Here is a 14,509-nt window from a genome sequence, read left to right on the forward strand (position 1 = left end):
ATCTTGCCATTGAGGTACGCTCCCTCAGCATCCGCCTGATGGATCTCCCAATCTAGCGTCGCCGCCATCGTGAGAAGTAGTCTGAGTGACACTAGCCTGCTTACTGGCGCAAACGTATCCTCAAAATCTACTCCTGGCTGCTGCGAGAAGCCTCGGGCGACTAGCCTAGCCTTCCGCTTTGTGATGATACCGGCAGCGTCTCGCTTGGTTGTGAAAATCCATCGACACGAGATAGTTTTGCGACCTTTGGGAAGGACGCATGGTCTGAAGACCTTCTTTGCTCGCAAGCTGTCAAGCTCCTTGTCTATGGCTGGTTGCCATAGCTTAACGTTGGACGAGGATGTGGCCTGCTGGTATGTGGTGGGGTCGGGATCGGCCGATGCCGTAGTTACGCCGAGCGCTGACTCGGAAGCCAGATAGGCGATTCGCGCATTTCGACCATACCACCTATCCCCATCTATATGAGAACTAGGTACCTTCTTTCTCTGACCTCTACCAAGTGACTCCTCCTGCGGCGGTGCCGCCTCTGGAGCCGCTGAGAGCTGATAATGCTTCCAGCGCTGTAGTAGACCCTTCTCTTCATCCGTGAGATCTAATCTCTTCTGGTTCCGATCCTTGAGCTGATCGATCAGGCTCTCGGTAACGATGATGCCGGTCTTATCGACGTATTGCTGCGTCGACTCGTCATATCCAGGTTGTATGGGACCTTTGACCCGCTCGAAAGATATAGGAATTTGAAAATGGGGTGTAGGTGGGGTGAACACATCGGCTGACACATCCGACAGTGGATCGTCCATATCCGGTGCTCCTCCTACGTCCTCATCTCCCTCTGCTTCCTCATCATCTCCCTCTATGACGACATCATCTTCCATCTCCTCCTCGTTGGATACGGATGTGCGTACGCCAATTGCGCTCACTTCAGGCTCCTGACTAACTGAACCTGTGAGAGGTTTGACGTCTCTAGATCTGATGATCTCGTTCGTCGCCTCGACGAGAACGATCCATCCACTGACGTCTGGATCTTGACCCAAGATCCTGCACCTCATAGCACTTTTCGTATCAAACGAATTTTTATGTCGGATTTCCGAGGGGATTTGGACGTAATTGACCTGACCAAACTGACGGACAGTGTGGAGGTTTGGATGGCGCATCGTAAGCACTTCCCAGACGTTCTCGTCTGACTCTGGGATGACCGTGGTCTTGTTGTGAATGACCGCGAAGTACTGCGCCGCATAGTCGAAGTACTGATGACCAAGACTGGATCCACCGAGCATGGCTCGGATTCCATCTTTTATGGTCCGGATCGTGCGCTCCGCCTTCCCGTTGAGTTCGGCGGTGTAGCGAGGGGTGACATGATGTCTAATGCCCTCGCGCTTGTACCAGAGGTTGGCTGCCTCGCTCTGAAATACTGAATCACCGTCCGACCGAATGACACGAACGTCATTACCGAATTGGCGCCCCCAGCGTGTAGCTGTATCCCGGAGCACGTTGAAGGCCTCGGACTTGTGACGGGTGGGTACGACCTCGATCGCATCCGAGTGATCGTCAATGATGACTACCAACCATCTATTCAGACGCCTGGACGGATCGAAAGGACCGGCGATGTCGACGTGCAACAGCATACCCTGCGACAGGGGGTGCTTGGGTGCATTGTCCTTTGGAGGACGAACTGCTTTCCAACTTTGGCAAGTTGGGCAGTCTGAGGACTTGAAGTTGTCCTCCTTGAGCTCCTCCCAAGGATACTGGAGCTGACCGGCCTTGGCAAGCTCTTCCAGTTTAGTCCGGCCGATGTGGCCGAGCCGTCTATGCTCCTCCTCGAGCTTAGACCTTATCATCCCGGATGTTGGCCCTGTGGCTGCTAGTGCCTCATGCCTCACAAGGTACGGGGGAATGTACCAGTGGTTTTCGAACCGGGAGAATGTAAGACGCCGATGGCCCTTGAATAGCTGACCCATGGTGTCTGACAAACTGATTTGCCACCCTTTCGCCGTCGCTGAGCTGACTGAAAGGAGATTCAGTCTAGCGTTCGGTACGAGATATACGGGGAATAGTGTGGCCATTTGACCGTTGTCAAGCTCGATTGTTGCTTGACCCATTTCCCGGGCGGTCATCCTGCTCTTAGATGACGCCGTACCGAAATCGACGGGTGGATCACACTGTCTGATGTTGGACAGTAGGTTGCGGGAGGGGGTGAGGTGGTTACTGGCTCCACTATCGACGAGCCATCCCCGAGAATCGGGTACACTTACTTCCCCTTCCTCTGCAGTGAACGCCGCAAGCTCAACTTGGGCTTTCTCCTCCTCGACAGGTGGAGAGAGACTAGGGGTGGGGATCTCAGGAGCTACGCGCCGACTAGGTCGATAGTAATCCTCGTCCCACATCCACTTCCGACTCGATGTCGGAGTGATCCTGGTCGTCGCCATGGCCTCGTAGTTCGTTGACGAACCTGACGAGTTCTGATCGCCGTCCTTTGAACCGCTGTTCCTTTCCCGTTTGGGAGCGCGACACTTAGCGGCAAGGTATCCGACCTTGTCGCAGTTATAGCAGGTCCGGGTTTCTTTCTGACCCTGTTGACCCTGTTGAGCACCGGACCCCTTTTGGTCTTTGTCCTTCTTTTGGCCTCCCTTGGAGCCAAACTTCTTCTGCTTTCCACCATTCGTGATGGCCATAGCAGTGTTGTTCGTGCCGTTCCTACGGCGACGATCGATCTCCTCGTTGTACAGCCTAAGCATCGTCGGCCATGCTGTCAACTCTGTAAGGAGTGGCGAGTTGATCCCCCAGAGGGTTCTGAGTGACTCGAGCTGCTGCGGCAGCGTATCCGCGAACATCTGTGCGCGGACGGCCGGTGCAATTGGATTGCCGGCCTCCTGTGACCGAAGGATGATGCTATTGAAGCGTTCGAGATGCTTCTCCATCCCCTTTGGGCTCGTGTCCGTGAGCACGATCATGGAGAGATCGCGCCTGATCGAGGCCCTATTCTCGGCGGTATTGATGGGGTGGGTTGCGTGCAGCAAGTCCCACATCGCCTTTGCCGTGGTCAAGTCCTTAATATCGACAAGGACGCCTGCGGATACCGTACCGCGAAGTGCGCCTTGCATATGGGCCTCCTTCTTGGCCCAATCCTCCCAATCCTTCTTGGTAACGTCCCCGACGAACGTGGAAGGTGGTATAGTGCCGGCGGGAAGGAGGCGCCTCGCCTCTTCCATCAATGCCGCTTGGTAGTTCCGTACCAAGAGTTCATGACTCTGTCTGGCTTGGTCAATGATCTGTTGACCTGCTGCTATAGCAGCCTCTGTCTGATCGGCGGTACCGGTAGTCGAATCCTGTGCGCCAAGCGTCCTTGGTGCTACATACTCTGGCTGACCAGCAGCTAGAATGGGGGTGATGTCGACTAGACCGGGCTCGACGATGGTACCATCCAGGATACCCCTACACCCAGTCGCAAGGGCATAGGTCTGGAAGGCTAAACGCCATGTAGTGAACTGCGATGTGCTTACTAGCTTCGGTACAGCTGATAGCAACGTCTTATCTCCAGACTTGAATGACTCTGACATGTCTTCGAGTGTTGGAGGGGGAGGTTGATTAAGGTGGGTCTGCTTTGACTGGTAGTGTGGTATTCAGACTTCTAATCTGTTAAGTTTTCAAGAGCAGACTGGGGATGCATAGGGCTTGACTACTGCTCCTTATATAGTGCTGACTGGGGTCCTAGCTACTGGCTATCTACTTGAGTCGCTACGAGTCGCGACGAGTCGCTCCGGTCGCTACCAGTTGCTATCGGTCGCTACCGATAGCTACCGGTCGCCGCGAGTAGATACGAGTATATACCGGTCGCTACCGGTCTATACGGGTCGCGACCGAGTCCCGAGTCGCGACCGGTCGCGACTCCTCCACTGTCCCAATGGATGGGAGTAACGCGACGCCTTGTTTGTTTACGCTCCACCGTGGACCCATTCAAGCCAACATTCGTGTCCTGACTAAACTTTGTGTCCAGGTTGAGGAATGTGGAGGCGGTCCACGCCTTTTGAGCCAAAAGTGTCCTGCTAATCGCTGTCCAGCATTGGACAGACGACAGCTACCGGAGATCCAGTCACAATTATGAGCTCAGGGCGACTCTGCGCTCTCAAGCCAGGTAATTTTGTTTTTTCGACAATCGGACGAGTCTGACTTCACAATCACGGACAGATGTCGACGCCACAACGTCTTTTTCCTGTCCTGCACTGTTCATATCCACGTCTATCCCTGTTTCCGTCCGAATGTGTCCGATTTCAATGTGTCCAGACTGAGCTTTGTGTCCACCCTAATGTGTCCGATTTCAATGTGTCCAGACTGAGCTTTGTGTCCACCCTGATGTGTCCGCAATCAATGTGTCCAGACTGGACTTTGTGTCCACCCTAATGTGTCCGAAATCAATCTGTCCAGGCTGAACTTTGTGTCCACCCTAATGTGGCGGAAATCAATGTGTCCAGCCTGAGGAATGTGGAGGCTATCCATGCTACTTGCGCCAAAAGTATCACGCTAATCGCTGTACAGCATTGGACAGACGACAGTTACCGGACATCCAGCCACATTCATGCACTCAGGGCGACTCTCCGCTATCATGGCGGGTAATTTTGTCTTTTCGACAGCCGATCGGCCAGTCCAATCTGTCCAGTGTCCGTATGTGTCCAATGGCCGTAGGTGTCCAGTCCCCGTAGTGTCCATCTCTTCTGTACATCGCCTGTCCAACGCTATTTTTGTCATCTTGTCCCGAGACCATGTCTTTGCCCGCGTCCAAAATCTCGACGTTAACGACACGTCGGTCTCCATCTCATGTCCTTGCCCATGTGTTCATGTCGGTACGACAAACTACTTGTCGACTTTCTGAGTCGTCGAATACTGGTGTCGCATTTCCTGTGTCGCATTTTCGTGTCGCAGTTTCCGGTGTCGCAGCTACTGGTGTCGCATCTGCTGGTGTCGCGTTCTGCCCAGGCGCCGATTTCCAATTTGCCACCCACTTGACGACAGGTATGTCGAACTTCGTGTCGCAAATTGTGTCCGTGTCGACGACACCAAGTCTGTGTCCATATCCATGTCGTCGCCACTTTGTCGTTGTCGCCAACGATGCGGCGTGTCCATACCGGCTTCAAAGCGGTCTGTCCAGAAAAAAAAACTGTGTCGTTGTCGTGTCCGCGTGACCGGTCGACTCTTGTCGCACAATGTGTCGCCAGACAGATCTCATGTCGCGCGTATGTGCGCGACACTTATACGTGCGACACATGATCCGCCCGGATACATTCCGGGTCACTTTTGGATGCGGACACTTTCGTGGACATAGCGCTAGCGGAGTCGCGCAAATCCCGACAGGGATATCCAGTATTGTGTCCCGATATCAGTCCAGGTGAAGAATACAAGACACCGGACACACTATTCTGGACAGTGCAAGCTTTCGGACAAATTGTACCCTGATATAGACCCTTCTTTATATTCTGAGCGCTACATAAGGGCACTCATCTTTCCCATCACTCTTCGCTTTTACATTCCTCCCCCACATTCGTTCGCCACCCTACATGATGGCAGAACGACCTCCCTACCGACCTCCTCAAGCTCCTTCGACGAGCAACATGGTCTCTGTGAGCTTCATGATCGGCAATGTACACTACTCTGGTGCTGCGCAGCTCCAGGTAAGCCACCTCCTTTCCTACCGGCACCGCTCTGCAGTGAACAGGCTGATATATAGCCTTTGAACCCCACCCCGAATGTCGTTCCGACTCGTGCTGTCACGGCCTCTGCGACCTTGCTGATTGGCAACAATGTCTACACAGGTGCTGCTCAGCTTCATGTAAGCTATCTGATCTTGTGTCTGCACTATGCATATTGTGCTAATCATCTAGCCCTTGAACCCAAACCCGCGTGGAGCTCCCCCTCCTATTGTGTCCTACAATCATGGACAGCCTCAAATGCTACATGTGCGTATGGCTCAGGCTTCCTTCTAGACTCTATGTGTTTGGATCCTGTCAGCTGATACCGCAGGCGCCCCGCCCCCCTCCTCAAGTAGGACAGCCACCCGTGCCTCAGGCTCCACCCGGCCAAGACATCGTCCCTGCTCGGGTTGTTTCCATCGGCACCTACATCCCTGGTCCAGGCGGTCCAGGCGGCGGCGGATTCACGTCCAACGTGGCTGACCATCCCGCCAATCCCGGGGATTAGTCTACGGCGGACGAGAACTCGACCGAAATCTATGTTGATAGGGCCTGGATGGAGCGCCGTCAAGCTCAGGGTAAGTTTATTGGATAGATGAATAGTCAGAAGGGCGTCAGTGTGAACAAGGCGTCTTCGTGATCATGCAAGTGTTCGTCTTGGAACCAGCTAGTGCCCATTGGGGCAATCACCCATCTTGGCATAACTGACGGGATGAATCATGCCAGGTTAGTTGATCCATCGTTACCAGCACGTCAGTGGAAAATGAGTAGACGCCCGACCACATCACTAAAGGTCATAAGTTCATAAATGTCGTTAGATAGTATATGTCGCTCCTGATGATATGTGATGGTCCGCTCCACTTCCCAGCCCGTGTGTGCCTTCAGATCCGGATAGCCTCGACAGCCGCCGCCAGACTCCCGCCCATTGCCTTCTCCTCTTCCTCCTCCAGCTTCCGCCTGGCCTCCTCGAGCGCCTTCTGCTTGCTCTCCTGCCTCTTCTTCTGGCTCGCCGCGATAGGGATAGCCGCCGCCTTCCGTTCCGCGAGCAGGGCGTCATATGCCTCGCGCTTCCCCCATCGCTCGAGCGCAGCCTCCGCGCGGCAGTCGAGGGGGATCGGGTTCTCTGGGTCGATCATATCAGCCGAGGATTGGACGCTGGTACCAGGGGTGCCGGACTGAGGGGTGAGGGGAGGAGAGGTGCTCATTGTCGTCATGGTCGAAGGGGAAAGGGGCGGAAGGGATGTGTCGACCGGGGTGGGGACGGGAGTAGCGGTACGATCCCCTCCAGCTCCGCTTGGCGTCATACTCTCCCATCCTTCACCATGCTTTGTCCCCCTCAAAAAGGTGACGAATCCGTCCAGAGCGCCCGCCTTGTTCTTGTGCCCCTTCTGACGCACCGCCTTGGGCCGCACCATCCGCTTATACGCGCCCTCGAGCTTCCCGCCCTCCTCAACGGTAGCAAGCCATTCCCAGACCTGCTCCTCGTTGTCGAATCCGGCTTCCCATCGCGCGCGGTCAAGCCCAAAGTAGGCGCAGATCTCGTCGGCGGAGGAAGTGAGGCGGAGATCGATACCGGGGAGTCCAGGGTAAGCGGGGTGACGGATGATGAGGCCGGTCATCTGGAGTGTGAGGGAGTAGGAGATGCACCGAAGAGCACGGGCCAGGATGAGGAAGGTCGTCGAGTAGGAGACGGTGAGGAGCATAAAGTCGAGGGAGAAAGGGGGAACGAGGGGGAGGTCGAGCTGGTAGAAAGCCTAGATAGTCAGCTACTGTACATCATTGAGCCATCGTCAGACGTGTTTGAGCTCACCTCCGGATTCTCAGCGTGCTCACTCGCCGCTTCCCCGAAGACGCTGCACGGGACAGCCAAGCTGATCTCCGGGCCCCTCCTCACCCACTCCTTCGCCTTCGCCGCCCTCGCAATGTCGAAGCACCACACCCTGAGCTCCCTCTTCTCCTTGTCCGCCTCGCTCTCCCCCTCGGCACCGCCTGCGCGGGCCTCAGCTTCATCCCCGACTTTGATAGTCCCGCCCATCCCATTCCCACCGCCAAAGACCCCCCTGTCCTCGCCTTTCCAGTTCCACGCTTTGGGGTGGTCCCAGCCGCAAATAAGGTCGAGGTCGCCATGGTCTGACTTGCATCGGACGTCCCGGAGAGGCTCAACGCGCTCGAAGAACGGAGCGACAGCGGTCTGGGCGTGCTTCGAGAGGAGGGCGAGCTGGGCCGTGGAGAGCCGCTTGGCGGGGATGGGGAAGGCGTTGCCGCCCATTGTGAGGGATGAGAAGCCGGAGATAAGGTAAATATGAGAAGAGGGGGAGCGCTATAGGTGGCGATGGTGTTGCGGTTGTCTTGACTGCGTGGTACAGCTGTCCGGCAGTGTAGTGTCTCGCTGATGAGGAGGAGACTTTATGTTCGTCAAGATCGTCTGGATAGCTCCTAGATACCGTCAAGATTTTCAGTGATGTGGAGAACGACAAGAAGGAGGAACAACAGAGGGGTATAAGAGAACAAGAATGCTGAGGTGAAGAAAGAGGGTCATCAGCAAAAAGAAGCAAAAGAAGCAAAGCTTGAGCATCCGAAGTGGAGGCGGCGCACGACCCCAGATCCCTTTTGAGTGGGGGAGAAGCTGCGTGTCACCCGCATGGATCATGCGAGGGCCTGAAGTGGGGGAACCAAGGCATACGGCTAGTGATGATACGATTTGGGTATATGCATGACAATAGGAGACCAGAAACGGAAACCACAACTCCACCCGCCCGCCTGCCCGAAACATGTCCCGCCCCGTTCTTCTCGCTGATGTTTCACCTGCTTCCAAGCTATTGTGGCGGCCGGATGGGGAACCTGAGATATCAGCTTAGTCTTCGCTGGCGACCAACTACGCCGAAGCTCACCCAGGAGGCATCTGACCGGGGAACGGCATGCCTGGGGGCGCACCGGGGAATCCAGGAGGTCTGAATCCTGGTGGCATGCTAAAGCGTCAGCTGGCACTCTGCCTATCAGTGCTGCGAGGGTGGACCTACCCATTTGGTGGGGGCATCCCTGGGGGCATACCGCCGGGGAACCCTGGTGGCATCCCTGGTGGGAGACCGGGCATACCTGGCGGGAATCCTGGAGGAGGACGAGCATATGCCATTGGTCGAGCGGCCATTGCTGGTGCGCCTAGAAGAGTCAGCATTAACCCCCCGCAGCGGCTGGGCACCCCAAGATTCCTCCAGCATGTCCGCCCTCTGTGATCGCTCCAGCGCGCGATCCTATCCACCGCGAGATTGTTTCTCCAATCTCCCTCCGATAATCCCTCTTGCCTACATCGCCCTGACCAAACTCTCTCGCTCCCGCCGACGCCGAAATCCTCCTGCTCATCCTCCCGCTCACGTCTTCGGCCAGAGTCCTCTATCTCCGCTTCTATCCTTCATTGCTCTCCTCCAGACCGCCGATACCACAATATCCCCGATGTGACTCGTAGTCTCGCAGTCTGAATCAGCACATAGCGCAACTTACCAGCACCGAGCGGCATCCCTCGTCCCGCCGCCACACCCTTCCCCGGTCCAGCCATCAACCCCGTCTTGTCGTCATTCACCACAGGCGGCGGTCCTTCCACCGTCACGCTCACAATCGTCTCTCCGCGCAGGACGACGAGACCTAGTGTTCGTTTTTGCTGTACTGTAGGCGCGGCTTCGTCCGAGGGTGAGGTTTTGGACTTCTTTCCCTGCTTGGATCAGCTTTGGCCCTGGTCCGCCTAGACGCGACAGAAGCAGGGGAAGAAGCTGCAGTGGCGAAGTGGAGCACAGTTTGATTTGGAAGGAACGTCCGAACCCACCTTGACAGTCCGGAACTCCTCGCATTCTGCCAAAACAAAGTTCATGTGCTTGTCGTATGCCAACATCTGGCCAACGAGCGCTCTACCGTCGTTTCTGCTCCAGTCAGCTTTTCGTCGTCACGAAGTATACGTGAAGCGCAACTGACAATGTCACTTTCAGACGGTAGTTGACCAGAGTCACCATCTTGGAGTGTTTTGCTTTGGGAGCTGCATCAATCGTCAGCCACAATCCCTCTGTTTTCCACTGTGACAAGACGATGTCACTCACGAGGCTGCAGTACGAATAGACCGAGATGGTGATCAAGGAAAGAAGGATCAGTCAGCTACTATTCCTCTGCGAAGATATGTCCCCCGTAGAACCTCTCATGCGTTCCCGCTACGCCCTCAGTACCTCACATCTACCCCTCGAGCCCCTGAGTTCGATCGTCCGCATCGCCTGCAATCTCCCTCCTTCCCGCCGTCCTGCTTCCCAGCCTTTGACGGTCTCCTCATCCTCCCTCGCATGTCGACAGCTAGAGCTCCACTATTCCCTCCCCCAGTTTGAATAACCCTCCGTTCCGCTTCGTTCTTTCTCGAGTATACTCGCCATGCTATGGCTGTTCTGTCAGCTCAAGACTCACCATGTTGTCTGATGCACTACTGGTAAGGTGTATATAGCTGAAGAGTTTACGCAGTACAAGGTGGTAGTCGCTGAAATGGCTGGTGAGCGAGAGGTGACGGCAGGCACAGCGGCGATATCCGGCGTTTACGGCGTGAGGCGCTTCTCCCTCGCATCCGCATTCCTCGCGTGCAGGATTGAGGCCTGAAGCTAAGCTGAAGAGGTGCAAAAGACGGTCGGTCTAGCTATGGTGCATGCTTATATACAGGTATGTATTGTGTACAAGAGTATGTATGGTATAGCTTTCCTTGCGGTATGTCTTTTTGGCGAGGTATAATGACTGCGTATGGACAAGACATTGCTCCCGCGTATTTTGGTTGGGAAGCGGCGCTCGCGACGGTGGTGCGTTTGTGACGCATTCGTACCAGACTAGTCGGTCCGGAGAGATCGCCGCCTAGAGCCAGCGGAAGGGAGAGGGGTGTCGAGGGGTGTGAGGGCGATCGTCGATGGGCCGAGAGGTGACGGATTGATCAGGCAGTTGAGGTTCTTCTGTGCAATCGAATGGTCCAGCTCCCTCTTCCACGCCCCGCCCCTTTCACCGCTCCCATCCGGATCACCCATCCCCATGTTCTTCTGATCGACTACCGCCCCGCCATCGCCCCACTTCCCCCGCTCGGCCCCGCCTGACTCCCTTCTCCGCTCGCTCCCGGCGTGACCGCCGTCGCAGTCTGAGGCAAAGTCGACGACCCTCCAGGCCTAGACGGTCCGCCCAGCGCCACCTGAGGAGGCGCCCCACCGGTACTAGAAGGCTGCGGTACCTGCTGCAATGGGGGTGGCGTACCCATCACCGGAGGCCGAGGTGCCTCGTGAACGGGTAATTGCCGCCTATCTGCCCGGTCGCCAAAGTCCGTCCGGGACGTCCAGACGCCCTCAAGGTGTCTGCTGGGCGTGTACATCTCGGGTCCAGAGACGAGTCCTGCTGTCTGCGCGCGCGGCCGGTGGTCGTCGGGAGTACGTTGATGCGCCGACCTGCCTGGGGGTGCGGGGTCCGTCCGAGGTGGGTAGTATGCGTGACTCGGCATTCCGCTTGCAGATGACGCAGCGGGAGGAAGGAACGCATAGCCGCCCGGACGATCGGTAGTGCTCATCCGACGCCCGCTCGATCCATTCCGATCATTATACGGCGGCTCGCCGTGCAGGGGCCGAGGTGCCCGGTTGGGTGGCGGCTGCGATTGAGGCTGAGCAGGGAGAGGGGGACCGCTGTTCCCGTGAGCAAGTTGGGGCCGCGAGCTAGCGCTACCAGGGTGCTGGGCCAAGTGGGGCGGTCCGGACGGGGTATTGGAATGACTCTCTGGCCGACGCGGATCCAACTGCCGTTCCGGTGTGGCGGATGAGCCAGGATATCCGAATCCGCTGGGATGATCGCCTGAGCCCGATTCTCGCCGTCCAGTAGACCCGCTCCGGTCCCCATATGGCGTCCAGCCATGCATAGTCCGGGGTGCATGACTCGATGGAGGTTGCTGGGGAGTCTGGGAAGACGGAGGAGCGCCGTTCTGCTGCGGTCTGGTTTGCTGCGACGAGGGCGGCTGACTCCCGTGCCGCTGCTCCCAGGTCGGGACAGGTGGGACGGACGAGTTCCATCTCGTACCGACCGGTGCATGGCTCGTACGGTCCGCATGGGTAGGCAGACCATTCCGTGACGCGCCAAGGGCGGATCCGCTAGGTACCGGCGCGCGAGGAGGCAGCTGAGCCAGAGTAGTACTCGGGCGAGAAGAGGAGGATTGGCCAGGCGGTGCAGGCGGACGCATGTACCCAGCTGAACTTGAGCTGTTCCCGGGATGGTACTCGCCGTGATACCGATGCCGACCCGCCGCATGCTGAATCTCCCTGGACGTTGGGGGTAGCGGCTGAGGCCGATCGTCACGACGAGACCCGGGCGGGTACTGCGCTACCGATGGAGGTCCGCCACCGTGTGATGAAGAAGGCATGCCCGAGCTGTGCTGCGGAGCAGGCTTTGGGGCTGCGGTGGAGCCGGACCAGTTTGACGAGGGAGCGACGGGGTTCTTCCATCCGGACGGGGGATTGGCTGACGAGGATGAAGCCGCAGGTTGGGGAGCGGACCCCTCGGAAGATTTTACCTTCTTTGGCTGGCGCACGTCGTATATCACCAGATCCTCAGCGATGCTGGCCGGGTCCAACAGGGAGGGGCGAGAGCTGAGATCTCGGCGCTGGCGGACCTTGCCACCGAGGAAGGTTGGTACGAGCGGCGTGTTTTTCTCGCTCATGAGGTGCTCGTCGTAGATCTTCCATCCGCCTCCGCCCGGTCCGGCGCGAGAAAGAGGGTAGTCCGTGGGCTGCCGCTTGAACATGGCCTTTTCGCCGTCGAGTTTCCGCTTTTTGGCGGCTATTGATTGGACCAAATCGCGCCGGATCTTGTCCCTCGTGAACTGTGACGTCAGCTGGGTCATTGAGGGGAATGAAAGTGACTCACGTCCCACGTCTCAATGTGACTCCGCTCCTCGTGATTGGCGACAATGGTAAGTTCCTTCAGCACCGCCCTGCAGGCGTCAGCTGTGCTGCCTTCTTCCGATCGACATGATACTCACTGTTGACGCGCATCAAGCCTTTCAAATTGCACATCCCGACGCCGATCAAGCTCCTCCCAGAGCTGAAGCAGCTGGATGTGGGTCTCATCTTCCACCATCTGGTACTGCATGTCGAGGTTCGCAATCGCCCTGGGGGATCAGCCAGGACTCAAGTAAGCAGAGAGTGGACATACTGGTCTATCATCTCATGCCTCTCTCTCTGCCTCGCAACCGCCTGGGTATCATCCGGATCGACTACCAAGTCAGCTTGTCCCTGCATTTCGTGTGCCCGGATTGCCTCACTTTCACCCTTCTTCAGCCACTTGCGCTTCTTTCTCGGCGCCCGCTTTCCAGTAAGCTCCTCTGGCGCCGGCGTCCCATTCTCCACCCCATTCTCCATCCCATTCTCCGCGGCAATCTCCACTCCGTGCTCCACCCCATGCTCCACGCCAACCTCCGGCCCCTCCGCCCCATTCTCCGCCCCCTGCTCTGGCATAGCCTGTGCCTCATCGTCCGGCTCGGTCAATGGATCTGTAGAGCCTCGGCGGCGCTTCGCTGCAGGGTCAGCGGACGGGAGGAAGGAGGACAAGTCTTCTCCAAGGGATGCGCCGCCGTCGGGCTCGGCTTGTGTCTCGAGGAAAGGAAGTTCGGGGTCAAAGATGGCATCCCATCGAGCTCGAAACTCACTCGCACCATTTGCCTCGTTCTCCGGCTTCCGGTCGTGCAGGGACGACAGGCGGACCGGTTCCGATTCCGGACTGCTCATGGTACCGATGATGTCCATAGGGTCGGGCGAGAACAAGCCCCTGTTCCATCTCATTTGTCGTTCGGCGTCGGGCCCGGCATCCAGTGCAGCGATGTGCTTGGCAAAGTCCCGCTGGACTACGGTAGGCGCCGAGGGCGGATCCTCCTCTTGGGCGATGGTCGGCGCGGCTTCGTCCGGCTCTGGCTGAGCTGTCTCCTTAGGTTCCTCCTCAACAGCCTTCCGCTTCTTGCCGAAAGTCAAGCGGATCCTTGGCTGAGTTGCAGTCGCGCTGCCATTGCTCGGCTGACGCGAACGAGGCGGCGGGACCCAGGTTGAATTGGACGCCTCTCCTTCCTCATCCCCCGCGGCGTCCACGTCCTCTGCGTCCACATTGGCGGTCGTCCTGTCTAGAGCAGGGGTGCTGAAGCCCGAGTCACCCTGTGTAGCCTTGTCCGGTGAGACGCCGTTCTGGCTGCGACCGACCGAATTAGATTTGCGGGAGCGAGATCGAGTCGAGACGTTCGTTGACGCACTGGCGACTGTCGGGGCAGGAGAAGGCTGAGGCTGATTGCGAGACCGCCGAGGGACGTTTCGACGTGTCCTGGAAGAATCTGCGGGCGCCGAGGCTGATGCGGTGTTGTCGGCGGGAGGGAGGGGAAGGGAGTGGGTGGAGGTCGCGTGAGGGGATAAGACGACGAACGACATGATGGAGGATGTTGAAGAGGGAAACTGTCGATCGAGTCGATGGTTATCGTTGGATGGCGGGCGTTAAGTGAAACCGGGCTGGCGAGCGTCAGCACCGGGTTTGATGATTAGCGGCGTGATCCGAAGATCTGAAACAAGAGAGAAAGAATGGAAAGGGGAAGGGATGGGATGACGTTTGAACATGAGGGTGGTCATCTCTCTCTTCCCTGCCACTCCTCTGAAGCTGGAGTTGCTCCCTCTCACTCCTCCACCCTCTAGCCTCCTCCTTTATCGAGGTTCATCCACTGCGCGGTGGCCATTTACGTAACTAACCCTTAAAAGTGGAGGCTGGAAGGGAATGCGGGGAACCCCACAAAATCAAACCAAGAGGAATCGCCCGAT

The 14,509-nt window shown here is 57.3% G+C and overlaps 4 protein-coding genes across 4 annotated transcripts; all 4 read right to left on the reverse strand.

Moving 5' to 3' along the window:
- Positions 1 to 4,576: 4,576 nt before the first annotated feature.
- Positions 4,577 to 5,312, reverse strand: MKK02DRAFT_33441 (uncharacterized protein; the record flags this gene model as incomplete). The annotated part of the gene is made up of 3 exons (XM_053088718.1): positions 4,577 to 4,800; positions 4,850 to 5,213; positions 5,247 to 5,312. The coding sequence occupies 3 exons, from the start codon at positions 5,310 to 5,312 to the stop codon at positions 4,577 to 4,579; spliced, it is 654 nt and encodes a 217-aa protein (XP_052945968.1).
- Positions 5,313 to 6,559: 1,247 nt separating this feature from the next.
- MKK02DRAFT_44897 (uncharacterized protein) lies at positions 6,560 to 7,947 on the reverse strand (the record flags this gene model as incomplete). Its single annotated transcript, XM_053093136.1, has 2 exons — positions 6,560 to 7,432; positions 7,489 to 7,947. 2 exons carry the CDS (start codon positions 7,945 to 7,947, stop codon positions 6,560 to 6,562), a joined length of 1,332 nt encoding a protein of 443 aa, XP_052945969.1.
- A 747-nt stretch (positions 7,948 to 8,694) lies between these two features.
- Positions 8,695 to 9,679, reverse strand: MKK02DRAFT_37046 (uncharacterized protein; the record flags this gene model as incomplete). Its single annotated transcript, XM_053089546.1, has 4 exons — positions 8,695 to 8,837; positions 9,177 to 9,384; positions 9,496 to 9,589; positions 9,642 to 9,679. 4 exons carry the CDS (start codon positions 9,677 to 9,679, stop codon positions 8,695 to 8,697), a joined length of 483 nt encoding a protein of 160 aa, XP_052945970.1.
- A 1,055-nt stretch (positions 9,680 to 10,734) lies between these two features.
- On the reverse strand, positions 10,735 to 14,128 carry MKK02DRAFT_33444 (uncharacterized protein; the record flags this gene model as incomplete). Its single annotated transcript, XM_053088719.1, has 4 exons — positions 10,735 to 12,540; positions 12,585 to 12,651; positions 12,700 to 12,828; positions 12,873 to 14,128. The coding sequence occupies 4 exons, from the start codon at positions 14,126 to 14,128 to the stop codon at positions 10,735 to 10,737; spliced, it is 3,258 nt and encodes a 1,085-aa protein (XP_052945971.1).
- Positions 14,129 to 14,509: the final 381 nt, after the last annotated feature.

This window comes from Dioszegia hungarica, assembly GCF_025882075.1.
Source record: "Dioszegia hungarica strain PDD-24b-2 chromosome Unknown MKK02contig_8, whole genome shotgun sequence".
Classification (NCBI taxonomy): Eukaryota; Fungi; Basidiomycota; class Tremellomycetes; order Tremellales; family Bulleribasidiaceae; genus Dioszegia; species Dioszegia hungarica.